General features: G+C 41.9%; 1 protein-coding gene across 1 annotated transcript in view; it reads left to right on the top strand.

Annotated features, from left to right (window-relative positions):
- asphd1 (aspartate beta-hydroxylase domain containing 1) overlaps window positions 1–13,247 on the top strand; it is a 65,992-nt gene extending 52,745 nt beyond the window's left edge. Inside the window, exon 6 of the mRNA XM_021624315.2 lies at window positions 12,145–13,247. Coding sequence (XP_021479990.1) covers window positions 12,145–12,254 — 110 coding nt within the window. The 3' untranslated portion in view covers window positions 12,255–13,247. The remainder of the gene's footprint in view (window positions 1–12,144) is intronic.
- The last annotated feature ends 533 nt before the right edge of the window (window positions 13,248–13,780 follow it).

Here is a 13,780-nt window from a genome sequence, read left to right as displayed (position 1 = left end):
ATCTCACCATACCTTCTCTGCTATGCAATCTGGTTTCAGAGCTGGTCATGGGTGCACCTCAGCCACGCTCAAGGTCCTAAATGATATCTTAACCGCCATCGATAAGAAACATTACTGTGCAGCCGTATTCATTGATCTGGCCAAGGCTTTCGACTCTGTCAATCACCACATCCTCATCGGCAGACTCGACAGCCTTGGTTTCTCAAATGATTGCCTCGCCTGGTTCACCAACTACTTCTCTGATAGAGTTCAGTGTGTCAAATCGGAGGGTCTGCTGTCCGGACCTCTGGCAGTCTCTATGGGGGTGCCACAGGGTTCAATTCTTGGACCGACTCTCTTCTCTGTATACATCAATGAGGTCGCTCTTGCTGCTGGTGAGTCTCTGATCCACCTCTACGCAGATGACACCATTCTGTATACTTCTGGCCCTTCTTTGGACACTGTGTTAACAACCATCCAGGCAAGCTTCAATGCCATACAACTCTCCTTCCGTGGCCTCCAATTGCTCTTAAATACAAGTAAAACTAAATACATGCTCTTCAACCGATCGCTACCTGTACCTACCCGCCTGTCCAACATTACTACTCTGGACGGCTCTGACTTAGAATACGTGGACAACTACAAATACTTAGGTGTCTGGTTAGACTGTAAACTCTCCTTCCAGACCCATATCAAACATCTCCAATCCAAAGTTAAATCTAGAATTGGCTTCCTATTTCGCAACAAAGCATCCTTCACTCATGCTGCCAAACATACCCTTGTAAAACTGACCATCCTACCAATCCTCGACTTTGGCGATGTCATTTACAAAATAGCCTCCAATACCCTACTCAACAAATTGGATGCAGTCTATCACAGCGCAATCCGTTTTGTCACCAAAGCCCCATATACTACCCACCATTGCGACCTGTACGCTCTCGTTGGCTGGCCCTCGCTTCATACTCGTCGCCAAACCCACTGGCTCCATGTCATCTACAAGACCCTGCTAGGTAAAGTCCCCCCTTATCTCAGCTCGCTGGTCACCATTGCATCTCCCACCTGTAGCACACGCTCCAGCAGGTATATCTCTCTAGTCACCCCCAAAACAAATTCTTTCTTTGGCCACCTCTCCTTCCAGTTCTCTGCTGCCAATGACTGGAACGAACTACAAAAATCTCTGAAACTGGAAACACTTATCTCCCTCACTAGCTTTAAGCACCAACTGTCAGAGCAGCTCACAGATTACTGCACCTGTACATAGCCCACCTATAATTTAGCCCAAACAACTACCTCTTTCCCTACTGTATTTTATTTATTTATTTATTTTGCTCCTTTGCACCCCATTATTTTTATTTCTACTTTGCACATTCTCCCATTGCAAATCTACCATTCCAGTGTTTTACTTGCTATATTGTATTTACTTTGCCACCATGGCCTTTTTGCCTTTACCTCCCTTATCTCACCTCATTTGCTCACATCGTATATAGACTTGTTTATACTGTATTATTGACTGTATGTTTGTTTTACTCCATGTGTAACTCTGTGTCGTTGTATGTGTCGAACTGCTTTGCTTTATCTTGGCCAGGTCGCAATTGTAAATGAGAACTTGTTCTCAACTTGCCTACCTGGTTAAATAAAGGTGAAATAAAATAAATAAATAAAATATGTGAACGACCGACTCCAGTCAGTCTTATGTAGCAATATTTTAAATGTTTTTTTTTTACATTGGATAAAAGTAGAGACAGAGCTAGAAAAGTATAAATCATACACTACAGTTGAGGAACAATGGGAATCTAATTCTGCTTTGAAAGTGAATAATCTTGTAACTTTTGAGAAAATGACCCTTGAATTTTTGGTACCTACTGGAGAGCTCTTCTTTGTCTACACTCATTCAGCATCTTTCACACCCTCTTAAGCTTTAGCTCCACCCATCTCTTTAAGGATTCACATGTGAGGCTATGTACTAAACAACCAAAGATTTCAAGATGAAAGACTGGATGATACTACGGGTCTGTTCGTAAATTTAATGGGGAGTGCCAGAGTGAGCTCTGGGCTTTCGTTAAGTCCTTGTCAGATTGTCCGTTTGTAAATTCAGAACGTTTTGCTCTCAGAGCGTTCCGAGCGCACACTGGATGCTCTGGCCGAAGAGTACAGTCATGGTCAAAAGTTTTGCGAATGACACAAATATTAATTTTCACAAAGTCTGCTGCCTCAGTTTGTATGATGGCAATTTGCATATACTCCAGAATGTTATGAAGAGTGATCAGATGAATTGTAATTAATTGCAAAGTCCCTCTTTGCCATGCAAATGAACTGAATCCCCCAAAAATATTTCCACTGCATTTCAGCCCTGCCACAAAAGGACCAGCTGACATCATGTCAGTGATTCTCTCGTTAACACAGGTGTGAGTGTTGATGAGGACAAGAATGGAGATCACTCTGTCATGCTGACTGAGTTTGAATAACAGACTGGAAGCTTCATAAGGAGGGTGGTGCTTGGAATCATTGTTCCTCCTCTGTCAATCATGGTTATCTGCAAGGAAACACATGCTGTCATCATTGCTTTGCACAAAAAGGGCTTCACAGGCAAGCATATTGCTGCCAGTAAGATTGCACCTAAATCAATAATTTATTGTTTCATCAAGAACTTCAAAGAGAGCGGTTCAATTGTTGTGAAGAAGGCTTCAGGGTGCCCAAGAAAGTCCAGCAAGCGCCAGGACCTTCTCCTAAAGTTGATTCAGCTGCGGGATCGGGCGCACCACCAGTACAGAGCTTGCTCAGGAATGGTAGCAGGCAGGTATGAATGCATCTGTACACACAGTGAGGCGAAGACTTTTGAAGGATGGCCTGGTGTCAAGAAGGGCAGCAAAGAAGCCACTTCTCTCCAGGAAAAATATCAGGGAAAGACTGATATTCTGCAAAAGGTACAGGGATTGGACTGCTGAGGACTAGGGTAATTTTCTCTGATGAATCCCCTTTCCGATTGTTTGGGGCATCCGGAAAAAGCTTGTCCGGAGAAGACAAGGTGAGCACTACCATCAGTCCTGTGTCATGCCAACAGTAAAGCATCCTGAGGCCATTCATGTGTGAGGTTGCTTCTCAGCCAAGGGAGTGGGTTCACTCACAATTTTGCCTAATAACATGAATAAAGAATGGTACCAACACATCCTCCGAGATCAACTTCTCCCAACCATCCAGGAACAGTTTGGTGACGAAAAATACATTTTCCAGCATGATGGAGCACCTTGCCATAAGACAAAAGTGATAACTAAGTGGCTCGGGGAACAAAGCATTGATATTTTGGGTCCATGGCCAGACCTTAATCCCATTGGGAACTTGTGGTCAATCCTCAAGAGGCGGGTGGACAAACAAAAACCCACAAATTCTGTCAAACTCCAAGCATTGATTATGCAAAATTGGGCTGCCATCAGTCAGTATGTGTCCCAGAAGTTAATTGACAGCATGCCAGGGTAGATTGCAGAGGTCTTGATAAAGAAGGGTCAACACTGCAAATATTGACTTTTTGCATCAACATCACGTAATTGTCAATAAAAGCCTTTGACACTTATGAAATGCTTGTAATTATACTTCAGTAATCCATAGCAACATCTGACAAAAATATCTAAAGACACTGAAGCAGCAAACTGTGTAAATTAATATTTGTGTCATTCTCAAAACTTTTGGCCACGACTGTAGGGTTTATCTGAGCATTCTGACATAACAACAATAGTCAAGCACCCAAGCTAACGTTGGCTAGCTACTTCCAGACAGAAATGAGAGAACAGCTCACTCTGACCATTTTACTCACCCTAGCAGAGCTGGTTAGACTGTTTGTATGTTATCCAGAGCGTTGGTGATTGCAACCATGTGCTGGCAACAATGTAATTACTTTAATTAATTATTATTTAATTAATTCAATATTTAATGTTTACTGACACCGGCCATATTCAACGGGTGCTGAGCGTTTTTAAATTTGTCAGTTATTCCACGCTCTGGCACCCCTGAAGAGAGTACTCGGAGTAGATAGCCAGATCGACTTTACCAGCTACAGTACGTCTATCGACAGTTGTGGTAGTGACATCATGCACATTCTATTGAAGTGGTTACTTGCATAGGTGTTCAGACATGTAGCTAGCTAGCTAAGCAATAAACCATTATCCCAACTCATAATAGTACTACCCTGTATGAATCTGCAGGTAGCTAACCAACCAGGTTCAATGTTAGCTAGCTAAGATTAGGCTATAACTAGCAATGCAAATGGCTCTGAGATACAAATAATATTACTACACAGATAATAGACATAACGTTAGCTAGATAGCTAGCTAGCCAGCCAGCTAACGTTAAATGTGGCAAAGCAATTAACTCTTTGTCCTACAAAGTGTTATGTTTGGGGCATATCCAATGCAACACATTACTGAGTACCACTCCCCAAATGTTCAATTATAGTGGTGGCTGTATCATGATATGGGTGTGATTGTAATCATAATGGACAGGGGAGTTTTTAAAGATAAAAAAAAGAAAAAGAATGGAGCTAAGCACAGGCAAAATCCTAAAGTAAAACTTGGTTCAGTCTGCTTTCGAACAGACACTGGGAGATGAATTCACCTTTCAGCAGGACAATAACCTAAAACACAAGGCCAAATCTACACTGGATTTGCTTACCAAGAAGACAGTGAATACCGAGTTAGTTTTGACTTACATTTGCTTGAAAATCTATGGCAAGGTGATTCTAACATGTATTAACTCAGGGGGTTGAATAATTAAATTATATGATTATATTATAAATTTAAATTCTTCCCCTTTGACAGAATAATTTGCCAGCTGGAAAATGGACAGACAGCACCTTGTAAGGTTCTGTGGCACCGGCACACATGACTTGCGGGTATAATAACAGTTTTTCGCTGGGTACCCTGGATGCCAGCCTATTACCGGGACACATTTTACCACCTTAACTGAGTGAGGCTCATTGTCACAGAAGGGTTGACTGTAGGAGACATTTGTGCTGAGGCGAATTGGGCATCACCACAGACTTTTGTGAGATTTTATCACTTTGATGTCACTGCTCCCAGTGTGCTTACAGCTGGGACAGGGGAAAGTCACTAGGCAGAGCACCATGTGTGCAATACCCAGACTGCCGCATCTTGCAGGACGTAGTATCCTTTTGGGTTGGCATGGGGCCAGATTCTATTTCCCCATAATATGTTGTACTGGAGTAGACTGACTGAAAGGGAATTTCACATTATGACTAGGGCTGTGGCAGTCATGCCATTTTGTCAACTGGTTATTGCCATGCAAAAGACTGTTGGTCTCATGGTAATTGACCATTAATCAACAATCATGTTTAGCATCTCCAGGCCTCCACACGGCTGATGGGCGCCTTTGGAACATCCTACGTTGACAAAAATGATAATAAATATATTTAATATACACCATCACAATAGAGCCATTATTTATTTTAGTCAGGCCTATGGAAACATGATATGAAGAAAATGTATTTCAGAATATGAGTTTGTCTACTGTCGGCCGACAGTATGTTATATTACTATGCTCCATGCCATAGGCTGTTGATTTAATAAACTCAGCAACAACAAAAAATGTCCTCTCACTGTCAACTGCGTTTATTTCCAGCAAACTTAACATGTGTAAATATTTGTATGAACATAACAAGGTTCAACATGTAACGGCAGTTGTTGGTGGAAGAAGGTGAGGACCAAGGTGCAGCGTGGTATGTGTCCATATTTATTCAAATGAACACGCAAATAACAAAAATAGCAAAGAGAAACAACATAAAAACAGTTCTGGCTGGTGCAGACACGCAACAGAAAACAATCACCCACGAAACACAATAGAAAACAGGCTCCCTAAATATGGTTCTCAATCAGGGACAACGATTGACAGCTGCCTCTGATTGAGAACCATACCAGGCCAAAAACAGAAATAGCTAACATAGACAACCCACCCAACTCACGCCATGACCATACTAAAACAAAGACATAACAAAAGAACTAAGGTCAGAACGTGACACAACAACTGAGACATAAACTGAACAAGTTCCACAGACACGTGACTAACATAAATGGAACAATGTGTCCTTGAACAAAAGGAGGATCAAAATCAAAAGTAACAGTCAGTATCTGGTGTGGACACCAGCTGCATTAAGTACTGCAGTGCATCTCCTCCTCGTGGATTGCACCAGATTTGCCAGTTCTTGCTGTGAGATGTTACCTCACTCTTCCACCAAAGCATCTGCAAGTTCCCGTACATTTCTGGGGGGAATAGTCCTAGCCCTCACCCTCCGATCCAACAGGTCCCAGACGTGCTCAATGGGATTGAGATCCGGGCTCTTCGCTGGCCATGGCAAAACACTGACATTCCTGCCTTGCAGGAAATCACACACAGAACGAGCAGCATGGCTGGTGGCATTGTCATGCTGCAGGGTCATGTCAGGATGAGCCTGCAGGAAGGGTACCACATGAGTGAGGAGGATGTCTTCCCTGTAATGCACAGCGTTGAGATTGCCTGCAATGACAATAAGCTCAGTCCGATGATGCTGTGACACACCGCCCCAGACCATGACGGACCCTCCACCTCCAAATCGATTGCGCTCCAGAGTACAGGCCTCAGTGTAACGCTCATTCCTTTGACAATAAATGCGAATTCAACCATCACCCCTGGTGAGACAAAACTGTGACTCATCAGTGAAGAGCACCTTTTGCCAGTCCTGTCTGGTCCAGCGACAGTGGGTTTGTGCCCATAGGCGACGTTGTTGCCGGTGATGACTGGTGAGGACCTGCCTTACAACAGGCCTACAAGCCCTCAGTCCAGCCTCTCTCAGCCTATTGCGGACAGTTTGAGCACTGATGGAGGGATTGTGCGATCCTGGTGTAACTCGGGCAGTTGTTGTTGCCATCCTACACCTATCCTGCAGGTGTGATGATCGAATGTACCGATCCTGTGCAGGTGTTGTTACACGTGGTCTGCCACTGCGAGGACGATCAGCTGTCCGTCCTGTCTCCCTGTAGCGCTGTCTTATGCATCTCACAATACGGACATTGCAATTTATTGCCCTGGCCACATCTGCAGCCCTCATGCCTCCTTGCAGCATGCCTAAGGCATGTTCATGCAGATGAGCATTGACCCTGGGCATCTTTCTTTTGGTGTTTTTCAGAGTCAGTAGAAAGGCCTCTTTAGTGTCCTAATTTGTCATAGCTGTGACCTTAATTGCCTACCGTCTGTAAGCTGTTAGTGTCTTAACGACCGTTCCACAGGTGCATGTTCATTAATTGTTTATGGTTCATTGAACAAGCATGGGAAACAGTGTTTAAACCCTTTACAATGTAGATCTGTTAAGTTAGTTGGATATTTACGAATTATCTTTGAAAGACAGGGTCCTGAAAAAGGGATGTTTCTTCTTTGGAAGAAGAAGAATATAATTGAACTGAATAAAATAGAAAGGATATTTTCCCATTATGGAGCGAGTAAAGTTGTTGAGCATAAAATCAATCATTTGAAACAGGTCCTGTATGCTAGATTTAGAGTTATTTGGCAACTTTTGTTGTGAATGATACAAAACATAGAATGTCTTTGAAATCAAAACATTCAGGGTATATGGGCTGCATAGTGTGACTATAGGCTATTGATGATTTGAGAAAGTAGCGAAAAAAGACTATTCTCAATTTAATCTTGTCTTTACTAATATGTAAAATTTGTTTCGATTTAGAATGGCCCATGGGCTGGAATAGAGGCAGGGGAAAATAAGTAATCTGTATGCACTAGAGTAGCTAATGGAGGCCACAGGCTTTCCCGCCAATCCGTTTTGTAGGCTACTTCGTTTTATAGCAGAGCACGTGCTTTGAGAAGTAAATATAAGAACACTTATTTCACTCCATGCATCAACCACTGATTGAGGAGCATGCTCTCGCTGCCCGACAGGTGATATTACGCCCAAACTCTGAATGCCATGGGCTCATCAACCTTGTTTCTGTAGCTACCCAGTGCTTAATTTTGGAAACCAAGTGAAATCTGTTCAGGAATATTAAAACATATTTCGGCTTCCCGCGTGGCCCAGTGGTCTAGGGCACTGCATCGCAGCGCTAGCTGTGCCACCAGAGACTCTGGGTTCCCGCCCATTAATCATCACCTTAGAAAGCGCTGTCTGTTTCTTGTGTTAGGCTTTGAAACAACCATGCTGTTGAAATTCTTTATTCAAATTCATCACAGTGAGGTGAGTTTTAAAAAGTACAATAGGCCTACTGTTATGATAAAGTGTTTGATGTGATTTTTGATTGCATCTGTATTGATGTCAGAGTAGTTAAAGGGACAATAGAGCCCTGAGTACCAGGCTAATAAGACCTGATGGTAGTTAGCAAGTTGGATACTACTAAAGCATGTCCAGAGTGCATAAACAAGATGACCGTGGCTCAAAGGTCACATTGAATTTCACGTGGATTTCATTGGCCTTGTCAAGTTTGACTTCAGATCCTTCAACCGAAGTCACGAGAGTGTGACTCCTCATAGTATGTTGTACCTCGTTTTCCTTCCTCCTGGGAACAGAAGTTATAGTACTAACTCTACGTTCTACAGTAGCTCTGTTTGACTTCTCATACTAGATCCTAGTTAATAAGCTTTTTAGATATGAAAAAATATAACTTTTTTGCTAGTTCCAATTTATATTACTAGCAATATCAACCTTCATAAATTGGTCAATGGCTTTCGAGGTTATGGTTCTCAGAAATGGCTAGGCATACACTACCGGTCAAAAGTTTTAGAACACCTGCTCATTCAAGGGTTTTTATTTATTTTTATTATTTTCTAACATTGAAGAATAATAGTGAAGACATGAAAACGATGAAATAACATATAATAACATATATAACAATCATGTAGTAACCAAAAAGTGTTCAACAAATCAAAATATATTTTAGATTTTAGATTCTTCAAAGTAGCCACCCTTGCTGACAGCTTTGCACAATCTTGGCATTATCTCAACCAGCTTCACCTGGAATGCTTTTCCAACAGTCTTGAAGGAGCTCACACATATGCTGAGCACTCGTTGGCTGCTTTTCCTTCATTCTGCTGTCCAACTCATCCCAAATCATCTCAAATGGGTTGCCGTCGGGTGATTGTGTAGGCCAGGTATGCAGCACTCCTACACTCACCTTCTTGGTTAAATAGCCCTTACACAGTCTGGAGGTGTGTTGGGTGATTGTCCTGTTGAAAAACAAATGATAGTCCCACTAAGCACAAACCAGATGGGATGGCGTATCGCTGCAGAATGCTGTGGTAGCCATGCTCGTTAAGTGTGCCTTGAATTCTAAATATATCACAGATTGTCACCAGCAAAGCACCCCCACACCATAACACCTCCTCCTCCATGCTTCACGGAAATACCCATGCAGAAATCATCCGTTCACCCACACCTCGTCTCATGAAGACATGGCGGTCGGAACCAAAAATCTCAAATTTGGACTCCAGAGCAAGGGACAAATGTCCACCAGTCTAATGTCCATTGCTCGTGTTTCTTGGCACAAGCAAGTCTCTTCTTTTTAATGGTGTCCTTCAGTAGTGGTTCCTTGCAGCAATTTGACCATGAAGGCCTGATTCACACTGTCTCCTCTGAACACAGTCTCCTTGATGTTACTTGAACTCTATGAAGCATTTATTTGGGCTGCAATTTCTGAGGCTGGTTACTCTAATGAACTTGTCCTCTGCAGTAGAGGTAACGCTGGGTCTGCCATTCCTATGGCAGTCCTCATGAGAGCCAGTTTCATCATAGCGCTTGATAGTTTTTGCGACTGCACTTGAAGAAACTTTTAAAGTTCTTGAAATGTTCCATATTGACTGACCTTCATGACTTAAAGTAATGATGGACTGTCGTTTCTCTTTGCTTATTTGAGCTGTTCTTGCCATAAAATGTACTTGGTATTTTACCAAATAAGGCTATCTTCTGTATACCCCCTACCTTGTCACAACACAACTGTTAGGCTCAAAAGCATTAAGAAGGAAAGACATTTCACAAATTAACTTTTGAGAAGGCACACTTGTAAATGCATTCCAGGTGACTACCTCATGAATCTGGTTGAGAGAATGCCAAGAGTGTGAAAAGCTGTCATCAAGGCAAAGGGTGGCTATTTGAAGAATCTCAAATATAAAATACATTTTGATTTATTTAACACTTTTTTTTGGTTGCTACGTGATTCTATATGTGTTATTTCATAGTTTTGTTGTCTTCACTATTATTCTACAATGTAGAAAATAGTACAAATAAAGAAAAACCCTTGAATGAGTAGGTGTTGTAAAACCTTTGACCAGTGGTGTACGTTATTTATTTTTTAAGATATAAACTTAGGCCAGGATTCAATCAGATCAGCGGGAACCTGCGTTAGCCATCAAGAGCATTGCTTTCATTTAGGCTGTGTCAGAGGTGTAACTGCATTAGAGCTGCCAAATCCACAAGTGGCTTCTATTGCGGACATTACCAACATGCACGAAATGTATGATGTAATCTTCACCTCGATTAGGGTGACATACAGTACACTCTGTACAAAACATTAGGAACACCTTTGTTGGTTCCACTTTTCTGGGCTCTGTTATTTACTTAACAAATAGGGAATACTCAAAATGTGCACTTATAAATCATAACAATTTTAATCATAATACAGCTGTAGACAGAAGTCAAAGATCAAACATCAAACATACAACTGATGGAGTTCTGAGTTCTGAAAAATAGGAAAAGTCCAAGTTGCTTTTAATATGCTTGCAGTCAACCCCTAGTGATGTAACTGCCTACGTCAACACCTTCTACTCATGAGACCAAACCCATGCATAGACAGTTTTACAAACTTGCAGGAGAGAACAATAGTTCCAGTGTTTTCTAAGGGCTCAGCAGTATTTTTCCACTCTCCAAGTTGCTTTATAGTGGTATGTCTGACTTGTCTCTTATTTCTTTCACTCCCTTGCAGGATTCTGTGTCTATAAATCTCTTTTAGCCTTGAGGCGCTTTCTCACAGACACCCTGTTTTGACTGCAATAACTCACACATCTCTCAGACCGTTTCTTATAAGAGGCAGGGACTAGAAACAATATTAAACCTTATAATGAATATATATATTGCTTATCTGTAGTCCAGGACCCTATAGATGTAGTGAGGGAGGGTTCTTATAGCCCTTCCCCTTCTATTAATACAACATCAGCTTAATCAATTATAATAATAACATCAATCATTGAGTGCAGCCCCTAGCATGACCCCAAAGTTGACCCCATCACCTTCCTGATATTGAGTTTCACCCCATTTTGCCCTCAGATCAGCCTCAATTCATCAGGGCATGGACTCTACAAGGTGTCGAAAGCGTTCCACAGGGTTACTGGCCCATGTTGACTAATGCTTGTGTCAAGTTGGCTGGATGTCTTTTGGGTGGTGGACCATTCTTGATACACACGGGAAACTGTTGAGTGTGAAAAACCCAGCAGCATTGCAGTTCTTGACACACTCAAACCAGTGCACCTACTGCTATACCTCGTTGAAAGGCTCTTAAATCTTGTGTCCTGCCCATTTGCCCTCTGAATGACACAAGCTTAAAAATCCTTCTTTGAGGTGACATCAATTAGGGATCATAGCTTTCACCTGGTCAGTCTGTCATGGAAAGAGCAGGTGTTCTTAATGTTTTGTACACCCCCGTTATTTAATAATGTTTAATTTGAGTGTCATTATTTCTATATAGCCAACACTTTCTCGTTCTGAACGTGAAAAAAACTAACCATAAAACAACTTAGCCTTTTTAGAGCACTAGATGGTCCTGTAGTAAGCAGTAGTTTCGCAGACAACAGTTCTGAGAATTCGAACTGTGTGTGAGCATTGGTTACAGTCCCATCAACTCTGTTCAATTTTGGAAGCTAACTCCATAATCACAAGTGCATTATCTGTACAAAGACAGACATTCAATCTGAACTGAGTTACGGAGCAGCACACTATAACAGACTTTTAATTAAGGGTAATTTATTTTTGAGACAACATTCTTAACATGAATGCAATCTCTGTGAATGTCGGAGAAAATGTATTTTAATGATGCATTGTTGGCTGTATAGTGTGCTGCTCTATAACACATCTTGGATTGAATCTCGGCCTTATTTATTTATAATGTTTTCTTGTTTTTGTTTTTCGTTAAGGGGTGGCAGAGGACGGGCCACGGGTGATTTTCAGTGTGGACCTCTGGCATCCAAATGTGGCTGCAGCAGAAAGACAGGCCCTGGACTACATTTTCTGCCCTGACCAATGAACTACAACTTCCACTGTGCACATGTTCTAGTTGTGCTCCACCCTTATTTGATATGAGGGAAAGGTGCCCAAACCTCGTCTCGAGGGCTGTGCTCTTCAACCTCAATGTTCATCCAGTCCGAGTATCACTGTGTGTGTTACCAGTGAATCCACTGAAACAGTCCAAATAGCCAAAGGGAGCTTACCCACCTTTATTTAACTAGGAAAGTCAGTTAAGAACAAATTCTTGTTTACAATGACAGCCTACCCCGGCCAAACTCAGGCGACTCCCTATCACGGCCGGATGTAATAAAGCCTGGATTTGGTTGAGTTGTCAACTAAGCTGAATTCACTGTGAAAATAAATAAATAAATCCCCATGTCATTGGATTTCGGTAAAACGTTGGGTCAAAAAAAGACTACAATTTCCTTATGTTGATGACTTCTTTAAAATCCATGTTGATTCAACATCATGCCATAACATTTTGGGGGTTGGAATGACATATAAACAACATTGATTCAACCAGTTTTGACCAGTGGGTAGAAACAGAATGAACGTACAGTCATTTAAGATCAGAACTGGTCTTTGCTGCTTTAAACTGCACACGTGCACTCACACACACATTTGGACTGCACTGTCTTAATAACAAAACATACAAATGACATTGCGGATTGATCACAGCTTTTTGATAGGTGACCTCATGATGCAAAGGAATCCTCCAATAAAACAAGTAAATATTTATTATTTTGTAGAACTGTATCATCACAGTTTTTGCTCAACACATGGTTTTCATAAGTAACTGCAGAAACTGTGAGGGAAAAAAGTCAATTAACCACTGTTTTATCTATTCAGTTTTGTTATTATACTGTGATCTAGATATTTAATTTGGTTTGACTCAATAGATTTTTTGTGAGCATGCTTAAATATATATATATATATAAACTCAGCAAAAAAAGAAACGTCCTCTCATTGTCAACTGCGTTTATTTCCAGCAAACTTAACATGTGTAGCTATTTCTATGAACATAACAAGATTCAACAACTGAGTCAAAAACTGAACATGTTCCACAGACACGTGACAACAGAAATTGAATAATGTGTCCATGAACATAGGTGGCTGGGTGGGGGGGGGGGGGGTCAAAATCAAAAATAACAGTCAGTATCTGGTGTATCCACCAGCTGCATTAAGTACTGCAGTGCATCTCCTCCTCGTGGACTGCACCAGATTTGCCCGTTCTTGCTGTGAGATGTTACCCCACTCTTCCACCAAGGCACCTGCAAGTTCATACATTTCTGGGGGGAACGGCCCTAGCCCTCACCCTCCGATCCAACAGGTCCCAGACGTGCTCAATGGGATTGAGATCCGGGCTCTTTGCTGGCCTTGGCAGAACACTGACATTCCTGTCTTGCAGGAAATCACACACAGAATGAGCAGTATGGCTGGTGGCATTGTCATGCTGGAGGGTCATGTCAGGATGAGCCTGCAGGAAGGGTACCACATGAGGGAGGAGGATGTCTTCCCTGTAACGCACAGCGTTGAGATTGCCTG

The sequence above is a fragment of the Oncorhynchus mykiss genome, chromosome 12, assembly GCF_013265735.2.
Source record: "Oncorhynchus mykiss isolate Arlee chromosome 12, USDA_OmykA_1.1, whole genome shotgun sequence".
Lineage (NCBI taxonomy): Eukaryota > Metazoa > Chordata > Actinopteri > Salmoniformes > Salmonidae > Oncorhynchus > Oncorhynchus mykiss.
Note: the sequence above shows the minus strand (reverse complement) of the source record. Positions and strands in the feature narration are given on the sequence as shown.